The 25,382-nt window shown below is 44.7% G+C and overlaps 1 protein-coding gene across 1 annotated transcript; it reads right to left on the reverse strand.

Annotated features, from left to right (window-relative positions):
* Window positions 1-9,308: 9,308 nt before the first annotated feature.
* LOC102565137 (taste receptor type 2 member 40-like) lies at window positions 9,309-10,280 on the reverse strand. The gene has a single exon (XM_006268620.2). The coding sequence runs from the start codon at window positions 10,278-10,280 to the stop codon at window positions 9,309-9,311; it is 972 nt and encodes a 323-aa protein (XP_006268682.2).
* Window positions 10,281-25,382: the final 15,102 nt, after the last annotated feature.

Below are 25,382 nucleotides of genomic sequence, written 5' to 3' on the forward strand. Positions count from 1 at the left end.
TCCCTGGGCCTTCCTTTTACTCCCTATATATCTAAAAAACAATTTCTTGTTGTCCTTTACTTGGGATGCCATCCTGAGCTCCATGGTAGCTTTGGCCCATCTAACTGCCTCCCTACAAGCGCGAGCAGAGGACGTATACTCCTCTTTGGTGATCTCTCCCTGTTTCCACTTTTTATGTGCCCCCCTTTTGGCCCATAGGCTGCCCTAGATTTCTCTGGTCAGCCAAGGAAGCCTCCTGGCCCCTTTCCCTCTTTTTCCACGCATCGGGATGTCTCTCTTTGTGCCTGAAGGATCATTTCCTCTTGGGCACAAAGGGCTTCTTGGGCCTCTTGGGCACTTCTTGGGCTTCCATCACTTCAAAACTCCTACTCTGCAGTGCGTCCTTGACTAATCACCTGAGTTCATTGAAATCAGCTTTCCTAAAGTCTAGCACTTCCACCCTACTAGTTACCTTAGCACTTTCACCCTACTAGCTACCTTTAACTAGGGTTTAGTCAGGGAGGGTTTAGTCAGGGATGATCCTGCCTTTAGCCAGGCAGTTGGGCTAAATAAATTTGTGAAGTCTCTTTCAGCCATACTTTCCTATGATATTTCCTATATCATCATGGCTACAACATTACTCCTTCATGTTACACATTTCAAATGGTGTTACTCTGGAAGTCCTCTAGATGGGAGGGAAAAGGCCCTTCCCTGAGAAACCTGGATTGCAACCGATTATATTTATGGAGTGAAAGGATGGAAACTTGTTTTTATTTATTTATTTGTTATAAAATTATATTTATTTTGGAACATAATTCTATAACAGAGTAATAGGCTGTTCTGAATGTCAGCAGCCTTCAAAACCCAAGTCAATGGTGAAAAGTACTGAAGAAAGGATAGATCATTCTGAAAATCAATTTTCTGTCACTATCCCATTTATACATTGCTCCAGGAAAATAATTTAAGTGCCTTCAGAAGTATTTCTGCCATATTTGACAAAGTGGACCATAAAAAAGCTGCATAAGAATAGATATTTGATCTTCCTTCCGCTGTCAGCACCATTAACATTGTTTCTATTCCATGTCCCGTCTTGACATGAGAACTGACCAGGCATGGCATGTTAGCTTTGGCTAGCAAGCAGCCTTTTTCCAGTTTAATTTTTCTCAGAAGCCAGAAGTTCGATGCCAAGCAGTATATAGCCAGATTAACAGTGCCCAGGATACGTTTCTAAGTGAGAATTGGACTACCTGGAGTCAGTGGGAAGATTCCTTCTCTGAATGAGACATTAGGTATTCTGTTCAGAAGAGGTGCCAGTTTGCTCATGATTCTCAGTGGTCTTAAAGAGCAGGGGTCATATCTCAGTCTCAGGCTGGCACATGGCTGCTTTCTTAGTCTGACTGAGCTAAGTCCTTAGAATGAAGGTTAGCATATCTCAGATGTATTGTGGCAGGAGCTGTGTTGCATGGGAAGTTCGCCCCTATGATAGATAAGTCATGGAAGTTTGGTACCTGGAATTGATGCTTAGAATTGTTTCCAATTCTTCTGTGGAGACAACGAGAGAAATTTTAGAGCCAGGTCCTCATCCCATGAGCATATTTAATTTTCTGATGTGGATGATGAAGTATCCTGGGACACTATGTGCAGGTTACTTCATCTTACGGACAGGATCCTTGTCTGTCTCTAATGAAACCTTTAGTTACCAGTCTTCTCTCATGAAAGCAATCCCCATTTGCCCCTGTTCCTCACCATGACACATGATGCCATAAGAGGGTAGAGAGCAGGGGGGCATTGCCATGCTGTTTGGTACCTCAATCAACAAGTCAGAAAGTCAGAGGCCAGAAACTATAATAAACTATAATATAGTTTATTGAAAGAAACAGTAACACACAACTCCCTGCAAGTGAGAGCTACTGCAGACTGCCCTGCAGGGCTTTGCCCCTCCGTTAGGTACCTTCCAGAACAGACAAATGAAATAATGTGCACAGCTCTAAAAGCTATCCACGCATTTCTCCCTTTCACAACAGATGTATCCAAATGCCATAACCAGATTTCACATATATGAATTATACATATGTGGTACGGCTCTGGCAGGTCTCAATTTGTCTTTGTGGATGCTTTATAACTGCCTGACCTGTATAGCATCTTTCCATTCTCAGTTCACGTTGGTTTACTCTATGTTATGTTCTCTTCCATAGATGTGTCCAGCCTTAGTCTTCACGTTAGCTTCCTTAATCTGCAGTACTCACTTGCAGAATCTTTTTGCCTAAACAGTATCTCAGCCTCCATTGTGTCTTGTGATGCTCTTTTCCTCCTTTGATAAACTGTCGGTGTCTTCTGTTGCTCCAGAAAACCTGTCCTGCTGGGGAGACAACTTGATAGCATCTTCAGGTTCAAGTTCATTTTTTGCCCTCAGATATGAGCACCATTGCAGAGGTGATAGGCCCTTGAAGCCCCACGCCTGGCACCTTTTCTTATTAATCTTACCCTTTTTAAAAATACATCCCTTCATGTAACTATCAGGCAGCAACCATGACCTCAAGTGTAAGCTAACAGAAGAGGAAGGCTACCCCTTCTTTGTCACAGTGGGAAAGGTCTTACGGCTTTTGCAGAGTAACAGTTTTTTGCCTGTTGCCTAGCAGAAAGCAGTGCATGGTGCCACCTTAGGGTGTTTTTACACATGCTTTCAGGGTGGGGGGAGGGTGCTTTACTTAGAGCAGCTCCAAAAGCCACTCTAATGAAAGAACCCGCAGCGTCTCATGTATCAGTGTCCCCATGCTACACAATGGCAGCAGGGGCACTTTAACTAAAGCTCATCAAACTATGCAATCAGCCTTACCTTACAACTGCAAGGCATAACATCCTGACCTGCCACAGATAAAGCAGGGGTACAGGAGTGTTTAGTGTTATGCTACTGCAAGGACTGAAAATTCACTTGACAGATCCAAGGAAGAGGGCTACTCTCTGCACCATAGAAAATAACTCTGAACTAATATTACATTTCTAACCAGAATGGTTGACAGCAAGGGAAGGATTTAGGCTATGAACAAACATCACTCTTCCCCCCCCCCCCAAAAAAAAAACCAAAACAAAACAAAAAAAGCATTTGTCTGTTGGTGATGCATTGGGGCGGGGGTATGGGGCTGAGGGCATGTGTGCCCCCACATTTCTGCACTGATGGCAGGACTCAGGTGTAGGACTGCAACCCGTCTGAAGCCAGCACCCAACATCAGTTGGAGCACTGGTGTGGAGTTGTGCCCCCTCCCCACCCCTCAAACACTTACATGTCATTTATTCTTTTGTTCTGAGATTATACAGATGTACAGAATCACTGCCCCACTTCAAACCCCTCTGACATATGCTGGATAAAATGTACTAAAACTATTTCCTGGGACTTTGTATTGTACGTCTCCACAGTTATTGCAGTACATTCTAGGAACAACCATGTCAAGCTGTGTGCTCTGCTGGCCACTTACTGGTGAAGGAACAGCAATGCAGCCTGGAAAGGCAATATGTATGAATGACTGTCCATGTCATACCCCCGAGGAGCAATCAATCCCAGGTAAAGTTTACACACCATCTGTTTACTGACAGAACTAAATATGTCCCTCTTGGATGAATGGCAGCATAACTGGGACATGAAACTATACAAAACTATTTGAGTGGAATAAATATAGTGGAGGGAAAAGCATATTTAGTGTGGTGCTGGTGCCATCGGTGGAGGCATTGAGAAGACAGCAGTAATAAAGGGAAAAATTAGATCAGACATTAAAGTACAATGAAGTTTATTGGTATGTGGAATGAGCACTCAAGAGAATCAGAGCGAGAAACACTGGTGTCACACATCAAGCTGACAACAAACAAGTACAAATTAAACTAAGGTCTTCTTCATGGGAGACTGATGGCAGTGTCTGCATGCTTCATGCTTCTGAAAAGCATTTAGTTGCCTAAATATAGATTTAGGAAGACAAATTTTGTATTCATTAAAAAACCTTATACATGAGCTAATGAATCTGATTTTAAAATCTTGCCTTTCAGCTGCCTACATGCCTACATACAAAACACCTATGTGGTATGGGGATGTTAGAATTTACCAAATATGCTAAGGATGAAAAAGTCTGTGAGTGGAGGGATGTCTACACAAAGTTGTAAACACGCACAGTGGAGGCTAGGAATGGTTCCAGTAAAATAGAGGCATAATTGGATTTCCTATTTCTATTTCATGATTTGATGAACCCTACCAAGAGAGCTGTTTAGATGTGTTGCATTTTTGAGGTTATGAAAATTCCAGCTGTGCTTATGGGGAAGCAAATCAGGAAAGTATTCTGTAACAAGCTGTCAGGTGCGCAAACACTTCTTTGCATTCCCACCCCAAAAAGCTTGTGACAGCAAACAAATCATTGTTCCACTAAGCAGAAAAGAGATCAGACAGCAAACTGAGATAGTTTACAGGGTACAGCCTGTAAACCTCCTCAACCAATAGGGGCAGCTTTAATTAACTGAATTTCTCTCAGAGCTAGGAGTTGGGACACTGGGACTCCAATTCTGGTTCTCACTGATGTCCTGTGTAGTCCTGTAAAGTCCTTTCTTGATTCCCCTTGATGCCTTGACAGTGTTGATATGGCTACTTGCTCATTATTGAAAAAAACATTTTAGGATCTACCTATGCACTGACACTATTAAAGGATAATGTTTCATATGCAAGCTGTTGAGATACGGGTCCTTAGCTCAGCTGCTTTGTGTAATGGCCTCTCTGATCACATCACTTATCAGTTTTCCACTAACAAAGGCAACATAACAGAAGTAATTTCCTGTATATCCTTTACAAAGGTGTCCAGCATAACCGTGTGCCGGAATATCGTTACAGCTTCTGAAAGGCTATTAAAATACCTTTCTGTTTCAGTAGTACTAATTCTTCTTCAAGTAATCAGAATCATGGCACAAGAATGACTTAGGAATTAGCTGTGTAGTAACAATTCAAACAAGTGAAAGACATTTGAGCCCAACAGTTATTTACAGAAACCTGGGACACAACAGCTTGCACCCATGAAAGCACTGGCTTAGGTACTGGATTCTCTCCTACACAGGAAGATTCAGAATTTTGGAAAGGGGGATGCAGATAGTGAGGTTCATCGTCTTATATAAAACAACACACATTTTTCTTCAGTTAAAAATAAACTAGAAGCTTTATTAATATGCTTGGGGTCTAAGGCAAAATTATTCAGTTAAAAATTGAAACAAACACAAACATAACTCCATTGGAATGAGTTAAAAATAATCTGCAGGGCTGTAAAAAAAGGATCTTCATTACCAGAACCAGCTAACAGCAGAATTGCAGAGCAAAGGATAGCTTGATTGGTGGACCATCAAGACCACTAAAAAGAAGAGAGGGTCATTAACACATGTGGAGTGAAGAGTTAGGAAGGGATCAGGTAGATTATAATGAGTCATGAAATCAATGGACTCCATTAGCTCTGCTGGATTAGAAATGCTGCTGGAAATGCCAGGTTTTAAACTTTGGATGGAACAGGCATCAAAGTGGGGTGTGAGTGCATCAGTTCAACCCTCTTGGGTCCACCCCTTTTCTTTTTCTATCCTTTTCAAACAATTGTTTGGAATCCTTGGTTTCACATCAGAAACTGCTTCACCACAGAGAGCCACTTTTACCTCCCAGCACTGACCGCTTTGTTAGGACAGGATAAGCACCCCAATCATTGAATTTAGTTTTACCCTCATATCCTGAGACTGTTCCATCCTATGAAGCAGCAGAGGTTTGGAGTGAGAGTGGCCAGAGAGCATTGAAAAGGCACTGATACAAACAGTGAATCTCCAGCCATTTTTGGGTTGCCAGCTGGAAACGGGAACTGGTAATAATGTTGCAAATGGGAAAGTGCTGGGTGATCTTCAACTCACAAATAATTTAATTTGAGAGGCAGGGAAGGAGGAGAGGGAGGGGAACATGCCACTGACCTGAATATCGGTGCCATGTAATCTTGTTACAACTGTAAAGTTAGGTGAATGTTTTTGTGACTGGTCCATTAAATGAACAGGAGAGACAAGGGGCAATGCCAGGCTATGGTAGTTTTTGTTCCTCACCCTGACTATCCTAAAAGCCAAAAAAACAGTTGACACACCCACACAAATGCACATCAAATATATATTTATTAAACTACAATGCAAAAGTTGTTTCCATGAACATGACAACAATACCATCAACTGGTTTAATGTTATGAGAGTCAAAAAAGGTTGGAACAACTTCCATTGACTTTGGTGGACATTCAGTTAGACCAGTAGGGCCCAACCTTATAGATGGCATGCGACAAATTACACCCATATTCTCGCCAGTGGCACTCTCATCCCCTCCCCTGCACAATTTTCTCCTCTGCTTTCTGCTCCCAGTTCTGTGTTCCCTGACTGATCTGCTGCTCTACTTTCTAGTCCCAGCTCTATCTGCTGCTGTGCTCCCTGTCCACTCCCTGATTTGCCACATGCCATTCTCACAGACTGCCTGTTCCACTTACAGCACCATGCTTTAGGTTGGCAACCCCTGGATTAGACCATATATATATATATATATATATATATATATACAGTAAAATCTGTTACCTGGCATTTAACTAACTAGAAAACTTAATTAACCAGAATTTCAGTGGCAGAACACACATGGCGCTGTGCCGCATTGCTTTGCTGTCTGCTGCACCACTCTGAGGGTATCTGAGTACGCACATCGTGTCACGCCACTTTCCTGCCTGTTGCACTGTTCTGAAGCCTGCAGCTGGGCTGCCCTGAAGTTTGAGGTGGCTGACTATTATAGCATTTTTATCTGTATACTATTTTATTATTTATACAGTATGTTATACTGTAATGTATTGTACACTAATTCTTTTTAAATTTGCACTACAAGTATGGCACTGTCTTCTTTGAGTATAACCCTCAGATAACCAGAATCTTTAGATAACCAACACTTCCCATTCCACACTCATGCTGGATAACAGAGATTTTACTGTATATGACATAGGCATACAAGTTCTTTGCACTGGCAGCTATTAGGGGTGTGCAAAGCTTCGGTTGCTGATTTGATCTGGTGGAGATTCGGCCCAATTTGGTGGCCAAATCTCCAAATCTGAATCGAATCGGGAGACCCTTTAATTTCTCCAAATCAAGTTGGCACCCTCGGAATTGATTTGGAGAGATTTTGAAAGATTTGATGATGCAGATATGGACACAGCTTTAAATGTTTTTTCTACATACCTCAAGGTACCAGGTGGCTTATGAATGCTGGCGATGCTGGGGTGGATGGAGCATCCCACAAGAGTGCGAGGGGGACCCCAGTGTGCTCGGCAGCAGACCCAGAAGTGGACCAGGAGCACTTCTGGTCCACTTCCAAGTCTGCCGGGGAGCACGTGGGAGACCTGGTACCTCCTGGGTCTGGGGGCGGGGTAGGCACCCAGGGTCTCCCCGGGTACTTCCGGTTCACTTCCAGGTTTACAGCTGAGTGCACAGCCCCCACCCCCCCACAGCCTCCCTGCACGCTCCTGTGGGACACTCCATCCGCCCCACCACCGCAGAGTTCACGAGCTGTGCCTGGTACCTTGAGGTATGTAGAAAAAACATTTAAAGCTGTGTCTATGTCCAAATTGTTGAATTTTTCCGAATCAGCATTGAATCTTCAGATTCGGACTCAGATCAATTGAATCGGGACAGTGATCCGAATCAATGAATCGAATCACTGTCCCCAATTCGGGCCGAATCTGAACCCAATATGGCCCATTTTGCACTCCCCTAGCAGCTATTACAGGACCTCACCACTAGGTAGTGGGGGAGCAAGTAATAGTCCCTTTGTTTTAAGCAAAAAATTACCCCAAAATAAGATATGGATATGAAACACACATTGATGTAACATATACTGGCATAGTTGTAACCCTGCTATTTCCAAGGGTAATTCTATACCAGATTTAGACAGTTTATCCCACTGTTTATCCCACACATTGCCTGTATGCTTTACACCTGTCAATTTGCTTTTACTTCATTGTACAGATAAACGCAGTACTTGGACAGGGTGAAAACTTTGGATAGAACTGTTTACAACTGGAACTTGGAACATTTTGCAGGTTTTTGGTTGATTTCAATGAAATTCTCAAGATAAAATTTCAAAATAACTTGTTTTGACCTCGTTTCAATTTATAAACATTGAGAAGGGTTTTTTCCCAATAGTGTTGAGACAGTTTGTTTTCATTTTTTGTTTCCTATTTTAATAATTGAATATATTTAACAGCTATTGATACTATTTAAATGAAGCATTTCAATGCTGCTAAACTCAAGTTTTTTGGAATATATGCTCCAGGGGTAAAATCATAATTTCAACTTTTTATTCCAATTAAAGACAAAAACTTTTGTTTTGCAGGAAATTTCAACCTTTGGGAAATGTTTTTTTCCCATCCAGCAGCAACCATGAGCTCTTTAAGGAAATGCTCCACTGAATTACTTTACTTCCGCTCAAAACTGGGAACAGTTTGTGATATCAGGAGCTGCAATGAACTCAAACATCCTCCCAACCTTTTCAGAATAGCAAAGGGGAAGATATGATCTTTTCTTTTTTACGTGTGAAGTGACCAAAGCTTTTATGAAAGCAGCATCTAGCAGCAACAAAAAGATTGAAAAGGAAAATAAAATACATTAGGCAATACCCTGGCTTTAACATCCATTATTTTGTGATTTGCAGAGAGAAAATACTCTGCTGGAACCAATGTGAATGCTTTCACAGCCCACAAATTTGCCTAAGCAATTATTCTGCAGCAGTAATCAGACCTTTGCCTCTCTCCACCCTTATCATTTACCTGCACCTACCAGCCACAGTCCTCTAGACAAGTACCAATGACCACTATGGGAGGAGGTCTGGGCCAAGCATATATACTGCTGCCTGTTCCAGTTGCCTGACATCCTGCCCTATCACCCTCCAAATCTGTTGGATACTGGGTTGTGTTGTTGTTTGAATTTCTTGCTTCATTTTCTACCAACTCAGAGAAACAACTGTGCATTTTCAGAGAAGTATGTATTCATACCTGTGAAAAAAGAGCTAGCTGCTTTTAATTACTAGAACATGGAAAAGGATAAGGATATCTGGTCATTATCTTTCAAAATAGGAAAGAACTCAGAAATAGTATTCCAGTCAGCAACTTTGCTTGCATAAAGCAAAGTTCTAGCTCCCATATATCTCTATGTGATTCCAGCAGGGCTAGATTCTGTTAATTCACACCTAAATAAACTCATAACAACTGTACTCAATGTAATGGATTTAATTCACTAGAAAGCACAACATGGTCCAACATCTCTCACTTAGGTCCTCCTCTAAAATGACAACTGGCATAGTGAAGAAAATTAAGTGATACCCTTCTTAATTTGGGATTGCCCAGAATCAAGATTACAGAGTGCACCATGGGGTAGGCACTCATCACAAGCATGCATAGGATATCCCAGGTGCCATAAGCTGAGAAGATGTTGGACAAGGTGAGAATTAAAGCAATTAAATTGAAAAAGTATAGGATTAAGAAAGAAAAGACAGATTTGATGGCGCCTCTGTGAGCTTCTGTGCTGGGATCTCTGAGACCAGTTCCATTATTTTGCATTCGTTTGGTATGTCTCCACAAGGAGGAAATCAGCAGTACAATGGAGGAAACAAACACTATTGTAGGCAGGGATAGACTGGCATTGCAGAGAAAAATCACATAAAACAAATTAGTGTTCTTTATCACTTTCAGCTCTGTGGTGTTTTCCAAGGGGAAGGCAGTGGAGTAGTTGCAGTACACCTTGTAGATATCCCAGTAGAAAGAAAGGCTGCTTCCAAAGGAGAACAGCAATGATCCTGCTAATAGCCATGGCACCAGGCTGGAAATGTTTTGTTTAAGCCAGAGAAAGGAGGAGTGGTTGAAGTTGGCAATCTTGGCACAGTAAAACACACCAAGCCAGGTGGCAAACCAAAGGCTGGAGTTGTTCAGGAACACGAAGATAGCCTTGAAGTTTTCATATACATCTTCCTGATTATAAAAAGATGGATAAAACAAGTTGCAGACAAAATCCATCAGCATGCAGGACTGTAGACAGAGCCTGGAGAAGCTCAGGAAGATCAGAATCATATCACAGGAAGACACTACTCTGTTCCTGACCCAGCTGGCTAAGTTGATGACCAAAATAAATCCATTTCCAACAATCCCTGTCACAGATTCAATTGCCACAATGCTCAGATAAAAGAGAATGATTGGTGATAGCTCTATAGCACTTAGGAAGGCACAGCTTTTATCCACCATCCTGTGGACACCTGAAGGCTCTCAACACAAGAAAAAGTGTCTGCTTATGGACACTGGTGCCAACTACCCAATCTCCTTTCATTCCCACCTATTTATTTCAGAGGAAGAACAGTGATAATAAATCATTTCACATTCATGGTGATTTTGTTGTAGCTGTGGACAATCCAAAGCCAGCTGCATTCCCTGAGCATGCAAATATGGGAAGGATTCAATTACTGGCTCTTTACTTTGCAGAGTGATATTTACATTCAAATGGCTTCAATGTCTTTTCAGAGTTCATTAAGTTCTCCCTAGACTCCTATCTATAAAGGTGGGGGGAGCCCAGACAGCCATGAGTAACCTCCTGAAAGAACCATCAATGCCTCAAGTCGACTTGGTGAAAACACACAGCTGTAGCTCCTCAGCTTTTGAACTCCCTCCCCCCTCAGTCCCACTAGAGTCCAAGCCTGGAGGCCTTCTGGAAGTGCTGTAAGACCTTCCTATTTGGGCAAGCATTTAGCAAACAAAGCTAGCTTGGGGTGTTTTTTAGGGGGTTTCTGTTTTATGTTGACACTCTAATTCCCTTTGAATTTGCTTTTCTTCCCTTGTCCATCCTCCTGTTTTATAACTTATTCTGTTATCTTAATGCCAGCCACACACAACCTTTATTGGGAAGGACATTATACAAAAGTGCATCGTTTTTGTCAAGACTAGGTGCCATGCTATTCTTTGCTTTTACTGATAAAGACTTTGGGAGAGAGGAACTGTGGCAGAGAGGGCTGAATCCAAGCATGAAGGCATGTAGAAGCAGTGCAGGCTACAGAGAGCCCAAATGCAGGCAGGGAGGGTTCTCCCCAGCTGCCGCTGCCACTACCGCTGATTTGGGCCAATCAGAACAGCAGAGTGGCAATCCAGGGGTGGAGGAGCTGATGTGGGGTGGAAAGGATGAGTCCTTCAGGAAATCTCCAGGGGAAGCAAGAGCAAACACCACATGAAGTGTCCCTTGGACTTGCCCTTCCAACAAGAGGCTTCTAAATGGTCTTAACAAGGGCCATGGCATGAATATAAGCCTTATACTTATCACAGGCTTTTTATTGTTTTTTCCACAAAGCTGAAGCTCATGTTCTGCTTGTCTTGTAAGCAACAGCAGTTCAGATGTGAAATTACTATGTCACCGTGATGGTACATCACAGAAGCTGCTAAGATTGTAAACTTGCAGCAAGGAAATGTGATTGAGAAAAAAACAGAAGACAGATTTCACATGATTCCAATGAAGCCTATGACCCCTTTCAGGCCCCCTTCAGTCATTAGCATCCTGCCATTGATAGTTGAACATGAGACAGGCAGGATGACCATATATTTAGTGCACAGCTGGGAAGGTAGGGACTTGAGCTATGCCTACAATGTGGGGCAGCCTGAGTGGTGCATGCAGATGGGGGAGGGAGGGCAAATGGGTTGCCCACACTGTGCAAGTGGTGGGGAGAGGGCTGTGGAGCCCAAGCATCTAGAGGGAGGAAGAGAGGTGTCTGTCTGCTCATCCGCCTGTGCAGTGGGCAGTCCCTGGGTCTGTGGCCTGCATGATGGGTGGCCTCCAACTGCCCAGAACTTGGACAGTCCTGGCTGACACCTTCCCTCCCAGGCGCTATGAGTATGGTTTTGTCTATAGCTCACTTAATCTCTGTTGAATGGTTGTCCTTGTTTTCTACAAAAAACATGACTCTTTGTAGTGGAGAGTTGTTCCATAGCCTTTATTCTAGAAACACCTCTGAACTAAAAATACAAATTCTCATCTCAGATCCAGGGTGGGGAGTTATTCCAAGAGTTTCTAGCTCCCCAGCAAATGCTTGCTGCCTTGTAGCTAGGGCTGTTTGTTACAGTGTTTACAGGAACTCTCATAAAGTGAATCAGGTGAACAGGGGAGGGGGGGGGCTGTGCGAAACAGCACCATTTCGTTTCGACTTCTGTTTCACTGTTTTGCTGGGACAGTGTTTCATTTAGAGTTTCGTTTGGTTTCGAAACCGCTGTTCCATTTTGTTTCGTCAAAAAAGTTTTGCTGTTTTGACACTGTTTCTCTGTTTCGTCCATAGGCTATAATGGGGAAGCATGAAACTGCCTATAACTTTGTCATTTTTTGGCAGATTTAGATGAAAACAGTCAGGATGGTAGCCCCTTCTCAGGGCATGAAGCCTGCCAAGTTTCAGGGAGATAGATGCAGGGGTTTCTGGGAAACTGCACCTCAAAGTCCTGAAAGCAAAACTTGTGTCACCTATAAGTGTGAAGGCACAGGGGGGAGAAAATAGCAGGTCTGGTTGCACATGCAGAGACCACAAAGGCTGCCAAGTTTCAAGGAGGTAGGTGCAGGGGTTTGGGGGAAACTGCAGCTCAAGCTGCTGACAAGCAAAACTCGTGACGTGTGACTGTGTGTGTGTTGAGGCATGCCCTCACTGGCACTGGGGCCTCTATACAACACGGTAGTGTGCCCCAATGAAGGCTCCTCCTCCACTACAGCCTCATCCCAGTCCACCACTTCAAGTGACAAGTAATAACTTAGTGAGCAGCACAGTAGCACCAGCAGCATCTCAGGAAGCCAAACTGTCACAGTCAATATGAGAGCAGTCCTTCCCCGCTCTTCCCCCTCCCTCTCCTTACTTTCTGTTTCTCTGTAGGCAAACCCACTTCAGCTTCGAAACTCAAAACATTTCACTGTTTCCAGCTTGAAACAAGTTGAAATAGTGTCAAAATGAAACAGCCAGTGAAATTTTGCATAGCCCTAATGGGCATTGGTGAAACAGGATTCAGCCCACCTCTAGGTTTTAATCAATAAGGATCTAATGCTGCTCCACTACATCCAGGAGTGCAGCAGTCATGCACTTCTCTGGGGTCAGGAACAGTGCTGGGGCTGCGCAAATATTGGACACACTGGAAGACAATAGCTGTTGTATCTGCCTCAACCTTATAAACGAAACTGCACTCTGTAGACATGGTTCAAAGGCTTTTATTTCACATTGACTAGACTGTAACCTGGGCTAAATGCTCATGGCAGGGAGCCAAGGGAGTATGATTATAGACACAGATCTGGGTTTTCTCATGACATACAGCAGCCAGGAAGAAAAGACCTTGCCCAGCTCCTTATTCTCTGTCCCATTCTTTGCAGCTCCTTATCTGTGGGAAGCACCATGACTTACATGCAGAGAGTGTCAGGATATGGGCACCCATTCTCATCAGAAGGTTCTCACAGAAACCTTTGAAAGTCATAAATCTGACCTAGTCTCACTGTCTCACATTAGTGCTGGACTGTGGCATACAGGGCGTTTTTACAGGTAATGCCAGAGAGACTGAATTCTCCACCTGAGTTTGTGTCTCTGTCTCTGTGCGTTGATCTATGACCATTTGTCATCTCGCTGTCCCTAGTGCAATACAACAGCTTTGTCATGGTTCTCTGAGTATGAGACTGGAGAGTGAAAGATAGTGTGTTATTCAAACGAACCATGCAAAACTGACTGGTATCTGAGACATCTGGGGAAGAGGAATCCCACAACACAGAGCAGTGACAATAGTAGAGGGGAGGGGGCACAGAATACCCAGGTGTCAGGAGCTGTGACCAATAACTATTATTAGTTGTTGTTCACTGGTCCCATGTATCACAAATCCTGTTGTCTGTGGGTTTATGGCATGTCACGAATGGCTTTTTGTAATTTATTGTACTATGTACTATGGCTTGTGTGGTCCCATTGGAAACCCTTGCTATGCTGTATCCATTCAAAGATAAAGATAATTGTTATCACTGCATGGATTACTGGTATCACTGTATGGATTAATGGTATACCATTCTTGCTATGTATATCTTTATGGTGTTTTATATAATTTAGCCAAGGAACTCAAGGAGTGGATAAAACTGCTAATTATCCTTTGTCCTTGTGTTTTTGAGCCAGGACAATTGCTACTCAGAATAGAAGGCAGAAGAAGCCACTGAGCACCCCTGGACATTGTCCTTGTGTGATGGGAGAAACTGACTCTACAATAGCAAAGGTATCTGAGAGTAATGCCCCTTGTGCCACAGGGACTCCAGGTGTCTCAGGGTTGCCTGGAAATTCAAGGGGGTCTGGTGACTCATGACCAATTCGAATAATGCAGTTGAAGGGGCTGCACTGGCAGTCTTTTAAGAGTCTAGCTAGGTTTGAATCTTTATCTTTGAATCTTAGGCTTTGGGCAGTTCTCTGACCCCAGTTACCAGGACTGTTAGAGTCATCAGGAAGGTTGATCTCTAAGACTCTGGCAAGTACTCCTGTGGAAGGCTAAGGGTAGTCACATGAAAGGGTAAGAATCTGTATGTGTTTTACTTTTCTGTGTCCAAACTTATGGTTTGGTTTGTTTGCATGACTCTTTTATCCCATGTAATTTTTGTGTTGTCTCCTTACTGATCACCTGTGGAAAGAGTAATTCTTGGGCGAGTGATATTCCAGGGTACTCTTTCCAGGGAATGGGGGACCTATCATTTCTTCTCAACCCAAAAATGGGATGGTACCTGGGGCTGGCAGAGAATCCCTCACTGCAGCTGCAGGGCCCAGTGCAAGGGCAGTGAAACTGTAGCTTGCTAGGCTAGGGAGCTATGCCAGGGCAATCTCAGTTTGTTCCTTGGGGCAAGTGGCAGCACAGTGGGGAGAAACTTGGTGCTCTAGAAATCCCCTATGGCCAGGTTTGTGACACCATAGACCCCGGTAAGTTTCAACACCCATCTTAGTCAACACTGTACACACACATAGTGGGAAACCATCCTGGTCCAAAGGGAGCTTGTCATCATAGGTCTCAGTGCTGCCTAATGAAGTTCTTCAACAGGCAAGGGACAGAACCACTGAGCAGAGAGGAATAACTTCCTAACATAACATTTCTCAGATGTCCTTTCTTTAACCACAGGCCTGCTACAGACAAATGTGCCTGATGTCTGAAGATTCAGCTTCCCCACAGTGTGTGGAGCTACAATAGGGAGGCATTGTGTCCTGTCTTTAGCACTAGGAGCTTCACAATATAGCTACCCCAAAATGATCAGGAGCAGTGAGGTATTGAGTCATCTTCTTCCTCTGAAAAGGACAAGGCTTTTAGCTACCTGCTTGGTGAGGAAGACAGAGCCCTACTTAAATCACCTTCCCAATTTCAAGGGGTTTCTTTCATAATTATATGCATACAGGTTTTCACTAGAAGTTGACAGTGTCTGAGGGGAAATGAGTGAAGGGAAGGAAACTACTTTCTTCCTGTATCCCGCCCTATGACACATGTCTTGCGCTGATAAGGTGCCACACGTTTCAGTTTCTGCAGCTGACTGCACATTCATGGCTGTAATCTCCAGATACTCCAGATCATGTGAAGGGGATATCGGGGATTGTGATGCCCTGAAGCACTATCTCTACAACTGTGTGTTGGATTTCATTCGCGTTGCTTCACGTGAGCGAGAGATACAGATCACTGAACAAATTTCCTCCCTCCCCCATACCCAGAACAACCACTAACCTGATTATTTAGTAATATTATTCAACCAATATTGTTAATTGTTAGTGATTGATTGGTTTTCAGATTTACAAAGTGCTCCAACTACTTATTCTTGGGTGCAGGCACAGGGATAAGTAATTATGTAAATAATGATAACTTTAAAAAATTCTTGCCATTATCTTAGTAGACAAATCTTTATAAACTCTGCTGGCAGCACCTTAAACAGAGCAGTGTGAGTAATTAATAGGCATGATTCTTCCTTGGGAGACCAGCTGTTACCATAAACCCAGGAGCATTTGGCCTTAAAAGAGACAAGACTACAGCCCGCCTATGATGAGGGCTTCTTATGCAAGTCTCCCACCTTCTCTCTAGCAACAGAGTCCTGTCCTCCTTGCCTTGTCTTTTAGCCAGCACTTCCATGCCCCCACACCAGCTTTTTTAGCTGTACAGTGCCAGAGCCCCTTTTCCAATGTGAGAGGGAGCTATGGGGCACCTTACCACCACAGGGATGAAGGACTGTGTGGGCAAAAATTACTGCTCAGCCTTGCAGGCACATGGCCAGTACTCATCCAGGCAATATGGCACACTCTGGAATTCCAGCTTCTTCAATCCCTCTGCGCATCATGGCAGGATCCTATACAGCTCCCAGCACCAAAGGATCCTTCCTCAGCCACTGGGATGCAGAAAGTGAGAGACAACCAACCATCTACTTTCAGGGTGCCGCTCCCCTCAAGCTCATAATGCCATCCTTCCTCCATCCCCCGTTGCTTACTTCCAACAGCACAGCACAGAATGCTTGAATGTTTTTGAATGTTTAATAAATATTTTTTTTTTCCCCAACCAATAAATAGTTTGTCCGTGAACTGTCTGGAACTTTACCCAATGGTGTCTTCCTCCCACCCTGTATCCCAGCAATACTGGAAATAGTTTGACAGGGCCTCCCTCACATGGATGGCTGCATGATAGTGAGTTAAAAGGCACAGTCTCTGAGGCCTGGTTGTGATTAGAAGCATCTGGGCCTCCATTGCCCAAGCCTCACAAGTGTTACATAGCACATGGTCCAGAATACTTATTGCTTACTAGGACTGTGTGAAATTTCAGCAGTCATTTTGTTTCAGAGGTGTTTTTGCCCATTTCAGCACCCAAAATACTTAATCTGAAACAGAACAGAAAGCTCTGAAACATCTCCAAAATTAAATGAAACCATCTGAAACATTTCAGATGTTTCAGAATGTTTCGGAGGCAGACTTGCGGGGAAACAAACTCAGAAGAGGGAGGGAAAAGAGAGGGGGGGAAGGACTGCTCTGATATTGACATCTGTGGCTGGCCAGTGTCTGTGATCTGTCCCTGAGGTCCCTTCCAATCCAAGTATCCAATCCTTTCCAAAAAGACAGACTAGCAAGAGACTGACTAGGAAGACAGTTGCTGCAGCCAGCCAGTACCTTTCACATGCTGTTGCTTCCAGACAGACAGCTTACAAAGGAATGAGTGAACCTGTTTCCTTTTTTAAAAAAATGTAAAAAACATTTAATGCCCCACTCTCAGAGTTGGAGGTGGCACTCACTGTATCACCAGCCAGCAGGGGAAGAACATGTCCCTGCTGAGCTCCCATGCTAGGACAAACTTGGAGGTATGGGCTGGGGCTATGGGGAAGGAGGAAGCCCCAGGTCCTGGGCATGACCTAAAACTGTACCCTGCCAGGGTCGGGAGGCCTTGTGGGACTGCTGGTGGTGTGGCAGCCCCCAAGAAATGCCAGAACCACAAACCTCCCCGGTGAAAGGTGGGTAAGAGACACCTTATAACCTCCCACCACCATACACATGCACAGTCCTGGCTAGGGAAATCCCAGACCTGTAAGATCTTTGAGAGGCCTGAGTTTTGATGCTTGCAGTGGAGTTGTGAGGATGCAGGTGAGCTTAGCTGCCTGGAATGACATCTGCGAGACATGGGTCCCAGTGTTGGGGGAGGTATGGAGCTGCGGAACGGATGTCACCCCTAGACATCAGGGGCCTAAATGCTTAGCCTAAAAGCTTAGCATGCTTTCAGGTTTAAAACCCTTTGTCAGGCTGAGGACGCATCTGCAGTTTGTGTGTATGCTCTTCCTGAATGGAAGGAATAGTAAAGAAGCCAGAGGCTAGCATGCAATGCAGGCAAGAAATCCAGTTAGTGAAAATAGAATCTGAGGTGTCAGGGGGTGAGGGACAGGCTGTGCTGGGGAGAAGGATATAGCAGGTTAAAGTGGAAAGGTGCCTGGGGAGTCAGATGTTGGGCAGGTTATAGTGTGTCATAAATCTAATGTCTATATTGAGACCATGGGTTTTTATATCTAGAAGGTTGATGAAGTGACATTCATAGGCTCATCTGTGAAAAGTGGTTTGTAAATTCCCTTTGAGGATCAGGCCTGAAAGATTGGAGACTGAGTGGCTTTCTTGTGAGAAGAGTGTCCCCACAGGTAGTTAGGTATTCTTGTCTGTAATAGATTTCTGGTATGCATTCATTCTGGTGTGCAGTTGTTGCTTGGTGTCTCCTACAAATTTTCCATCAGGGCATTTGGTGCATTGGATGAGATATATAATGTTTCTGGAGGTGTCGCTGTAAGATATAGGAGTGGTGATGGTTCTGTTGTGAGGTAAAGTAATTGTGGGATACTGGAGATATGTTGGCAGGTTTTGCATTTCTTGTCACAGCATGGTCTGGATCCATTCGGTGTATTTTGGGCTGTAGGAAGTTTGCTTCTGGTGAGGAGGTTAGTGAGGTTCAGTGCTTGTTTAAATTTACAAACCACTTTTCACAGACAAGTCTATGAACTTCACTTCATCAAACTCCTGGATACAAAAACTCATGGACTCAATATAGACATCGGATTTATGACACACTATAACATGCCTGACATCTGACTCCCCAGGTACCTCTCTACTTTTACTTGCGCTGCTACATCCACCTTCATCCCCCACTCCCCACCCCCTGCCTGTCCCTCACCCCCTGACACCTCAATTTCCATTTTCATTGGCTGGTTTTCTTGCCTGCATTGCATGCCAGCCTCTGGCTTCTTTACTAGTTCTTCCATCCGGGAAGAGCACACACCAACTGCAGATGCTTCTTCATCTTGATGAAGGGTTTTTAAACACAAAACCTTGCTAAGATATATTTCTCCAACTATTCAGTTGGTCTAATAAAAGATATCAGAGGTACCCTCAATTGGTCCATGCTAGGGCCAGGGGCCCACCATGAGGCATGCCCAGAGCAAGAGGCTTGAGATTCCGAAGATGGGGCCAGGGCCTAAGGGGAAACCAAAGGACCCAGAGAGGGGACCACAGCTGGAGAAGGTGAAGGATGCAATCTGCAAGACATGGGCCAGAGTGTAGGGAAGGTATGGAGTGGCAGAATGGATGTCACCCCAAGACACTTAAATGGGCAACCTCCCTCCTGGAAAACATCTGAATCAGTTTTCCATCAAGGCATGGCAGGAAAAAGAGGGGCAGGCGGTTGGTCCAGAAACAGGTAGGCAGGTGGAGATCTAACCAGCGCTGGCAAGGCCTCCTGTTACAGGCTCCCATCCCTGCTGGTTTCATCCTGCTCTGCCTACACACACACAAGTGTCACAAGTTTTGCTTTGAACAGTTTAAAGTACAGTTTCAAAGAAATCCCTGCACCTATCTCCTTTAAGCCTGGCAAGCTTCATGTCCTCAGAAGGGGCTACCATCCCTGCTGTTTTCATCCCACTCTGTCTTAACACACATACGACACATGTTTTGCTTTGAACAGCTTGAGATGTAGTTTCAAAAAAAACCCTGCACCTATCTCTGTGAAACCTGCCAGGCTTCATGCCTACAGAAGGGACTACCATCCCTGCAATTTTAATCCAAATCAGACAAGAAATGGCAAAGTTATAGGCATTTTAGTGATTCCCAATTATAGCCTATGGCCGAATCACAAAAACAGTGTCGAAACTCTGAAACAGATTCGGCTGAATCAAAATAGAACAGTGATCCAAAACACCAAAACAAATAACTGTCCCTCTGAAATGGCTGAATCCAGAACCAAAATGAAACATAGCCATTTTTCACAGCCCTACCTTATACTCCAGTGTACCTCAGGTTTATCAACTCCACAGTCATTCATCAACTATTAAGCAGGTAACTAAAGAGCTCTTTCCTGGTACCCCAGTATCCTGAATAGGGCCTCATGAGCCACAGAAGGTCCCAGTAGGCCAAGTACTTGAGTAATAGTAATAGACACTAGTCATCTTTCCCAGATCTATGCTGGAATTGCTGGGGGCAAATGATTCCTGTACCATTAGGATCAGCAGGCTGGAGTTTCTGAATACCCAGGTGCCATGGACTTGGTTTAACCACCCTGTGGGTGAATTGGCCCTTAAGTTCCACGAGACTCTAAGTTTAAAAGCCCCTTGTGGCTTCTATACTCCAAACCCTGGCACACAAGCGCAATAGCAATATGCCTGACCTTGATGGCCCGGATGCAGTTTGCACTTCCCCATACAGGTAAATCAGGCTGCCACTTTTTGCAGGTGTAAGAGTCATAGCAAATGTGGTTCCAGCCTTTTCTGGCTACTGCAGCACACTGCCTGGACAGCCAATACAGGAATGGATTTGTCCACACCAAAGTGGTTGGCAAAACACTGGAGGCTAGCAGGGGTTCCCAGCGTCCAGATGGCAACTGCCACATCTCTCTCCATGCTTAGGGCCACCTCCACCTTTCCTCTGAATTGATGGCGTTAGGCTAGAACAGAACAAGAACGTTGCCCCAGGAAATCCTGAACTTCTGTTATCGGTGCTCATTCTCCCCTGCTGCCCCAACTCTCTGAATACTCACAGGATATTTGTTCTAAATGCAACTGTTATAGTTGTGTCCCAGAGTCATCATCTTTCAAAACAACATAATCTGTGTCTCCAGGAGGCATGGGTGACTCTTCTCTCTCAGCCCCAGAGTCCTTGTCACTTCTTAGGGAGTGTTGGCTCCAACCTGAAAATATCAAAGGAGGCACATGACAGTGCACATGCCCATTGCGCATGTATGTACCCTCACGCCACAGGGGTGTGCAGTCTACAGGGTAGGCTGCCAGTTGCCTTTCCTCTGTTCTAACTGATCCCTGGTGAGTGCCCATGTTATGATTTCTCTGCTTATGAAGATCAGGGTGACCTGTGTTGTAGACCAGTGGCGCTCAATATTTTTATCTCACAGACCAGAGGAATGGTTCAGGGACAGTTTGCAGGCCAGATCCGATACCACGTACCAGGATCAGGTCTTCACGCCCAGATCAGGCCCTGAATGGCCTTAGCTGAGCCAGGATTGGGCCTTGGGGCCCCAAGCCACCTTTGCCTGGCTCTGCGCACTGGGTTTGAACCCTTGGACCCTCCACCACTGTTAGCACCATCTGTCCACCTGATAGTGCTTAGGGATTGTTAAAGCACAATTAACCCTTAAATGGACCATGAAATACAAACTCAGACAACTCAAGAGTCCTAAAATCAAAGTGTAACTTTATTAGTACAACAAATATTATCTTAGCAGTTTCTATATTCAGAGAGAGAAAAACATTCAGTACAATACTCTCACTTAATCCCAGATGTTAGTTTGCTTAAAAGAAAAAACACTGTAATCAGCCTTGGTGAGGCTGCAGCTGGAGTACTGCATCCAATTCTGGGCTCTGCAGTTTAAAGAGGATGTGGAGAAGTTTGAAAGAGTCCAGAGGAGAGCCATGTGCATGATTAGATGGCAAGAAAGCAGGCCTTATAAGGAGAGGTTGAGAGCCATGGGACTCTTCAGCCTGGAAAAGCACAGGCTCAGGGGAGACTTGGTGGCAGCCTATAAGTACATATAAGTACAAGTACAACTATAAGTACAAGGGTGTGCATCAGGATCTGGGGGAACATCTGTTCACCAGGGAACCCCAAGGGAAGACAAGGTCCAAAAGTGACAATTTCTTGAAAGGCCATTTTAGCCCGGACAGAAGGAAAAACATCTTTACTGTCTGAGTCACCAGGGCCTGGAATAGACTCCACCCATAGGTGGTGCAGGCACCTACTATGGACACTTTTAAGAAACACTTGGATGCCTATCTTGCTGGGATCATTTGACCCCAGCTGACTTCCTGCCCCTTGGGCAGGGGGCTGGACCTGATGATCTTGCAAGGTCCTTTCCAGCCCTAATGTCTATGAAATCTATGAGTTTGGGCCCTGGGATTATTTGCTGCTTCCATCCAGCCCCATACACTGGGACCTCATGCTGGTTTGCCTGGCCATAATGGCCCTGTTTGCTAAGACTGGGACCCGGTGCCCAGAGCTGCCTCTGGCCAGCCCTATGTGTTGGGATTAGGTCCTGGAGCCCAGCACCACTTCCACCTGGCTCTTTGTGCCAGGATAAAGCTTCAGGGCCCCACACTAACCACACCCTGCCCCAGGTTCCAAGATCAGGCCCTAGAGCCCTCTCCCAATCCCACCCAGCCCTGTGAGCTAGGACTCTAGGAGCTGGGTTTTTCACCAAAGTACTGAGTATGGTGACATCAGGGAAAGATTGAGTGCATCAGAAGCAGTACATTTGCCTCTCACCTGTCTCTGATTCTGTTTTCCTGTCACTATCCTCTTCGGTTCCTGTGTCTTCCCAATCATTCTGCCCAGAAATGGGGTCTTCAGGGTCACAAACCCCTTTGACATCATCATAATCTTCAGACACATCAGAAACTTCATTGGCATCATCATAGTCATCTCCAGGCACCTCGGGTACCTCAATTATCCCACCTCCATGCATGGCAAAAATTTGTCCAGCATCATCATAACTATCTTGAGACAAAGAAGGGGTATCTGGCATAGAGACAGGAATTAATAGTAATGAACAGAGATCCGCTACTGCTGACATAGCAAACCAGAGACAAAGAGATGTGGCACTTGCACAGCAATTGTGGTAAGTGCCCAGAATTCTTCCCATTCCTCCTTCCTTAGCAGCACAGGAATCTCATACGTGAGACATTTATGTGACACACACAAGACATTTGTGATGTAGGTCAAATCACCGATGTGTCTGCACACTGTAGTTAAGGAGTGAACAGCAGAAACCCACAAGACCCTGGGCCTGTCCCAGAGTCTGGATGATTTGGCTATGTAGGCTGGAATCACACCCACAGGCTGTATCTTTGAATAAATTATGTGGTCCCTGCACACTCTGCACCCACCTCCAGTCCATACTCTCTGACCCACACTCTTAAGAACAGCCTACTTCCATCCTCTTTGCAACCACCCTTCAGGTAGTTAAAGGCTGCTATCAAATCCCCCCTCAGTCTTCTCTTCTCCAAACTAAATAAAACAAATTTCCTCAGCTTCTCCTCATAAATCATGTGTCCCAGTTCCCAAACCATTTTTGTTGCCCTCTGCTGAACTCTCTCCAACTTGTCTACATCCTTTCTATAGTGGGGGGCCAAAACTGGACACAGTACTCCAGATGTGGCCTCACCAGTGACAAATAGAGGGGAATAGTTACATCTCTCGATCTGCTGGCAGTGCTCCTACCAATGCATCCCAGTATGTCGTTAGCCTTCTTGGCAACAAGGGCACACTGCTGACTCATATCCAGCTTACTGTCCACTGTAATCCCCAGTTCCTTTTCTGCAGAGCTGCTGCTTAGCCAGTCAGCCCCCAGCCTGTACTGGTGCATGGGATTTTTCTGTCCTAAGTGCAGAACTTTGCACATGTCCTTATTGTATGTCATGAGATTTCTTTTGGCCCAAACATCCAATTTATCTAGGTCTTTCTGAATGTTAGCCCTACCCTCCAGCATATCAACTACACCTCAGAGCTTGGTATCATCCACAAACTTGCTGAGGGTGCAATCCACCCCATCTTCCAGATCGTTAATGAAAATATTGAACAAAACCAGCTCCAGGACTGATCCCTGGGGCACTCTACATGATACCAGCTGCCACTAGGCCATTGATTACTACCTGCTGAGCCTGACAATTCAGTCAACTTTCTATCCACCTTACAGTCCATTCTTCCAACCCATACTTCCTCAGCTTGCTTGCCAGAATGCTGTGGGAGACAGTATCAAAAATCTTACTAAAGTCAGGATTATTTATTATGTCCACTGCTTTTCTCACATCCACTGAGCCAGTTATCTCATCATAGAAGGTAATCAGGATGGTCAGGCATGACTTTCCCTTGGTAAATCCATGCTGACTCTTCCTAATCACCTTCTTCTTCTCCAAGTGCTTAGAAATGGATTCCTTGAATATCTGCTCCATGATTTTTTCAGGACTGAGGTGAGGTTGACTGGTCTGTAGTTCCCTGGATCCTGCTTCTTCCCTTTCTTAAAGAGGGCACTATAATTGCCCTTTTCCAATCATCTGGGACCTCCCCTGATTGCCATGAGTTTTCAAAGATAATGTCCAGTGGCTCTGCAATCACATCAGCCATCTCCCCCAGCACCCTTGGGTGCATACCATCCAGCCCCATGGACTTGTACATGTCCAGCTTTTTTAAACAGTCCCTAACCTGATCTTTTATCACCCTTCTCCCCAAACCATGCTGCCTGGTGCAGTACTCTGGGAGCTGACCTTGCTTGTGAAGACTGAGGTAAAAAAGGCATTGAGTACTTCAGCCTTTTCCTCATCATCTGTCACTAGGATGCCTCCCCCATTCAGTAAGGGACCCACACTCTTGGTGTTAACATACTTGTAGGAATTATTTTTGTTACCCTTTACATCTATTGCTAGCTGCAACTCTAATTGTGCTTTGGTTTTCTTGATTTCATCCCTGCAGGCCCAAGCAATATTCTTATACTCTTTCCTAGTTGTTTGTCTAAGCTTCCGTTTCTTATAAGCTTCCTTTCTGTGTTTAAGTTCACCAAACAATTCTCTGCTAAGCAAAGCTGATCGCTTGCCACATTTCCTGTTTTTCCTTCACATCAGGATGGTTTGTTCCTGTGCCCACAGTAAGGTTTCTTTAAAATACAACCAGTTCTCCTGGCCTCCTTTCTCCCTCACACTGGCCTCGCAGGGGATCCTGCCCATCAGTTCCCTGAAGGAGTCAAAGTCTGCTTTTCTGAAGTCCAGAGTCCATACTTCGCTGCTCTCCATCCTTCCTTTCCTCAGGATCCTGAAGTCAATCATCTTGTGGTTATTGCTGCCAGAATTGCCATCCACTACTACATCCCCCACTGATTCTTCCTTGTTTGTGAGCAGCAGGTCAAGAAGAGCACAGCCCCTAGTTGGTCTCTCCAGCACTTGCACCAGGAAGTTGGTTCCAGTGCTCTCCAAAAACTTCCTGGGTTGACTATGCAGTGCTATATTGCCCTCCCAGCAGATGTCAGGGTGATTGAAGTCCCCCATGAGAAACAGGGCCTGTAATCTGGAAACTTCTGCTAGTTGTCTGAAGAAAGCTTCACCCACCACTTCCTCCAGGTCTAGTGGTCTATAGCAGACACCCAACATAACATTACCTTTGTTGTTCTCCCCTCTAACCTTAACCCAGAGACTTTCAACAGGCCTGTCTCCAGTTTCATACTGGAGCTCTGAGCAATCCTACAGCTCTTTTACATATAACACAACTCCTCCTCCTCTTCTCCCCTGCCTGTCCTTCCTGAACAGGTTGTACCCAACTATGACAGTGCTCCAGTCATGCGAGCTAT

This window comes from Alligator mississippiensis, chromosome 4 (genome assembly GCF_030867095.1).
Source record: "Alligator mississippiensis isolate rAllMis1 chromosome 4, rAllMis1, whole genome shotgun sequence".
NCBI lineage: Eukaryota > Metazoa > Chordata > Crocodylia > Alligatoridae > Alligator > Alligator mississippiensis.

What these genes read in the sequence shown, in the direction of transcription:
- LOC102565137 (XM_006268620.2), bottom strand. Translation starts at nt 10,280, where the DNA reads ATGGTGGATAAAAGCTGTGCCTTCCTAAGTGCTATAGAGCTATCACCA.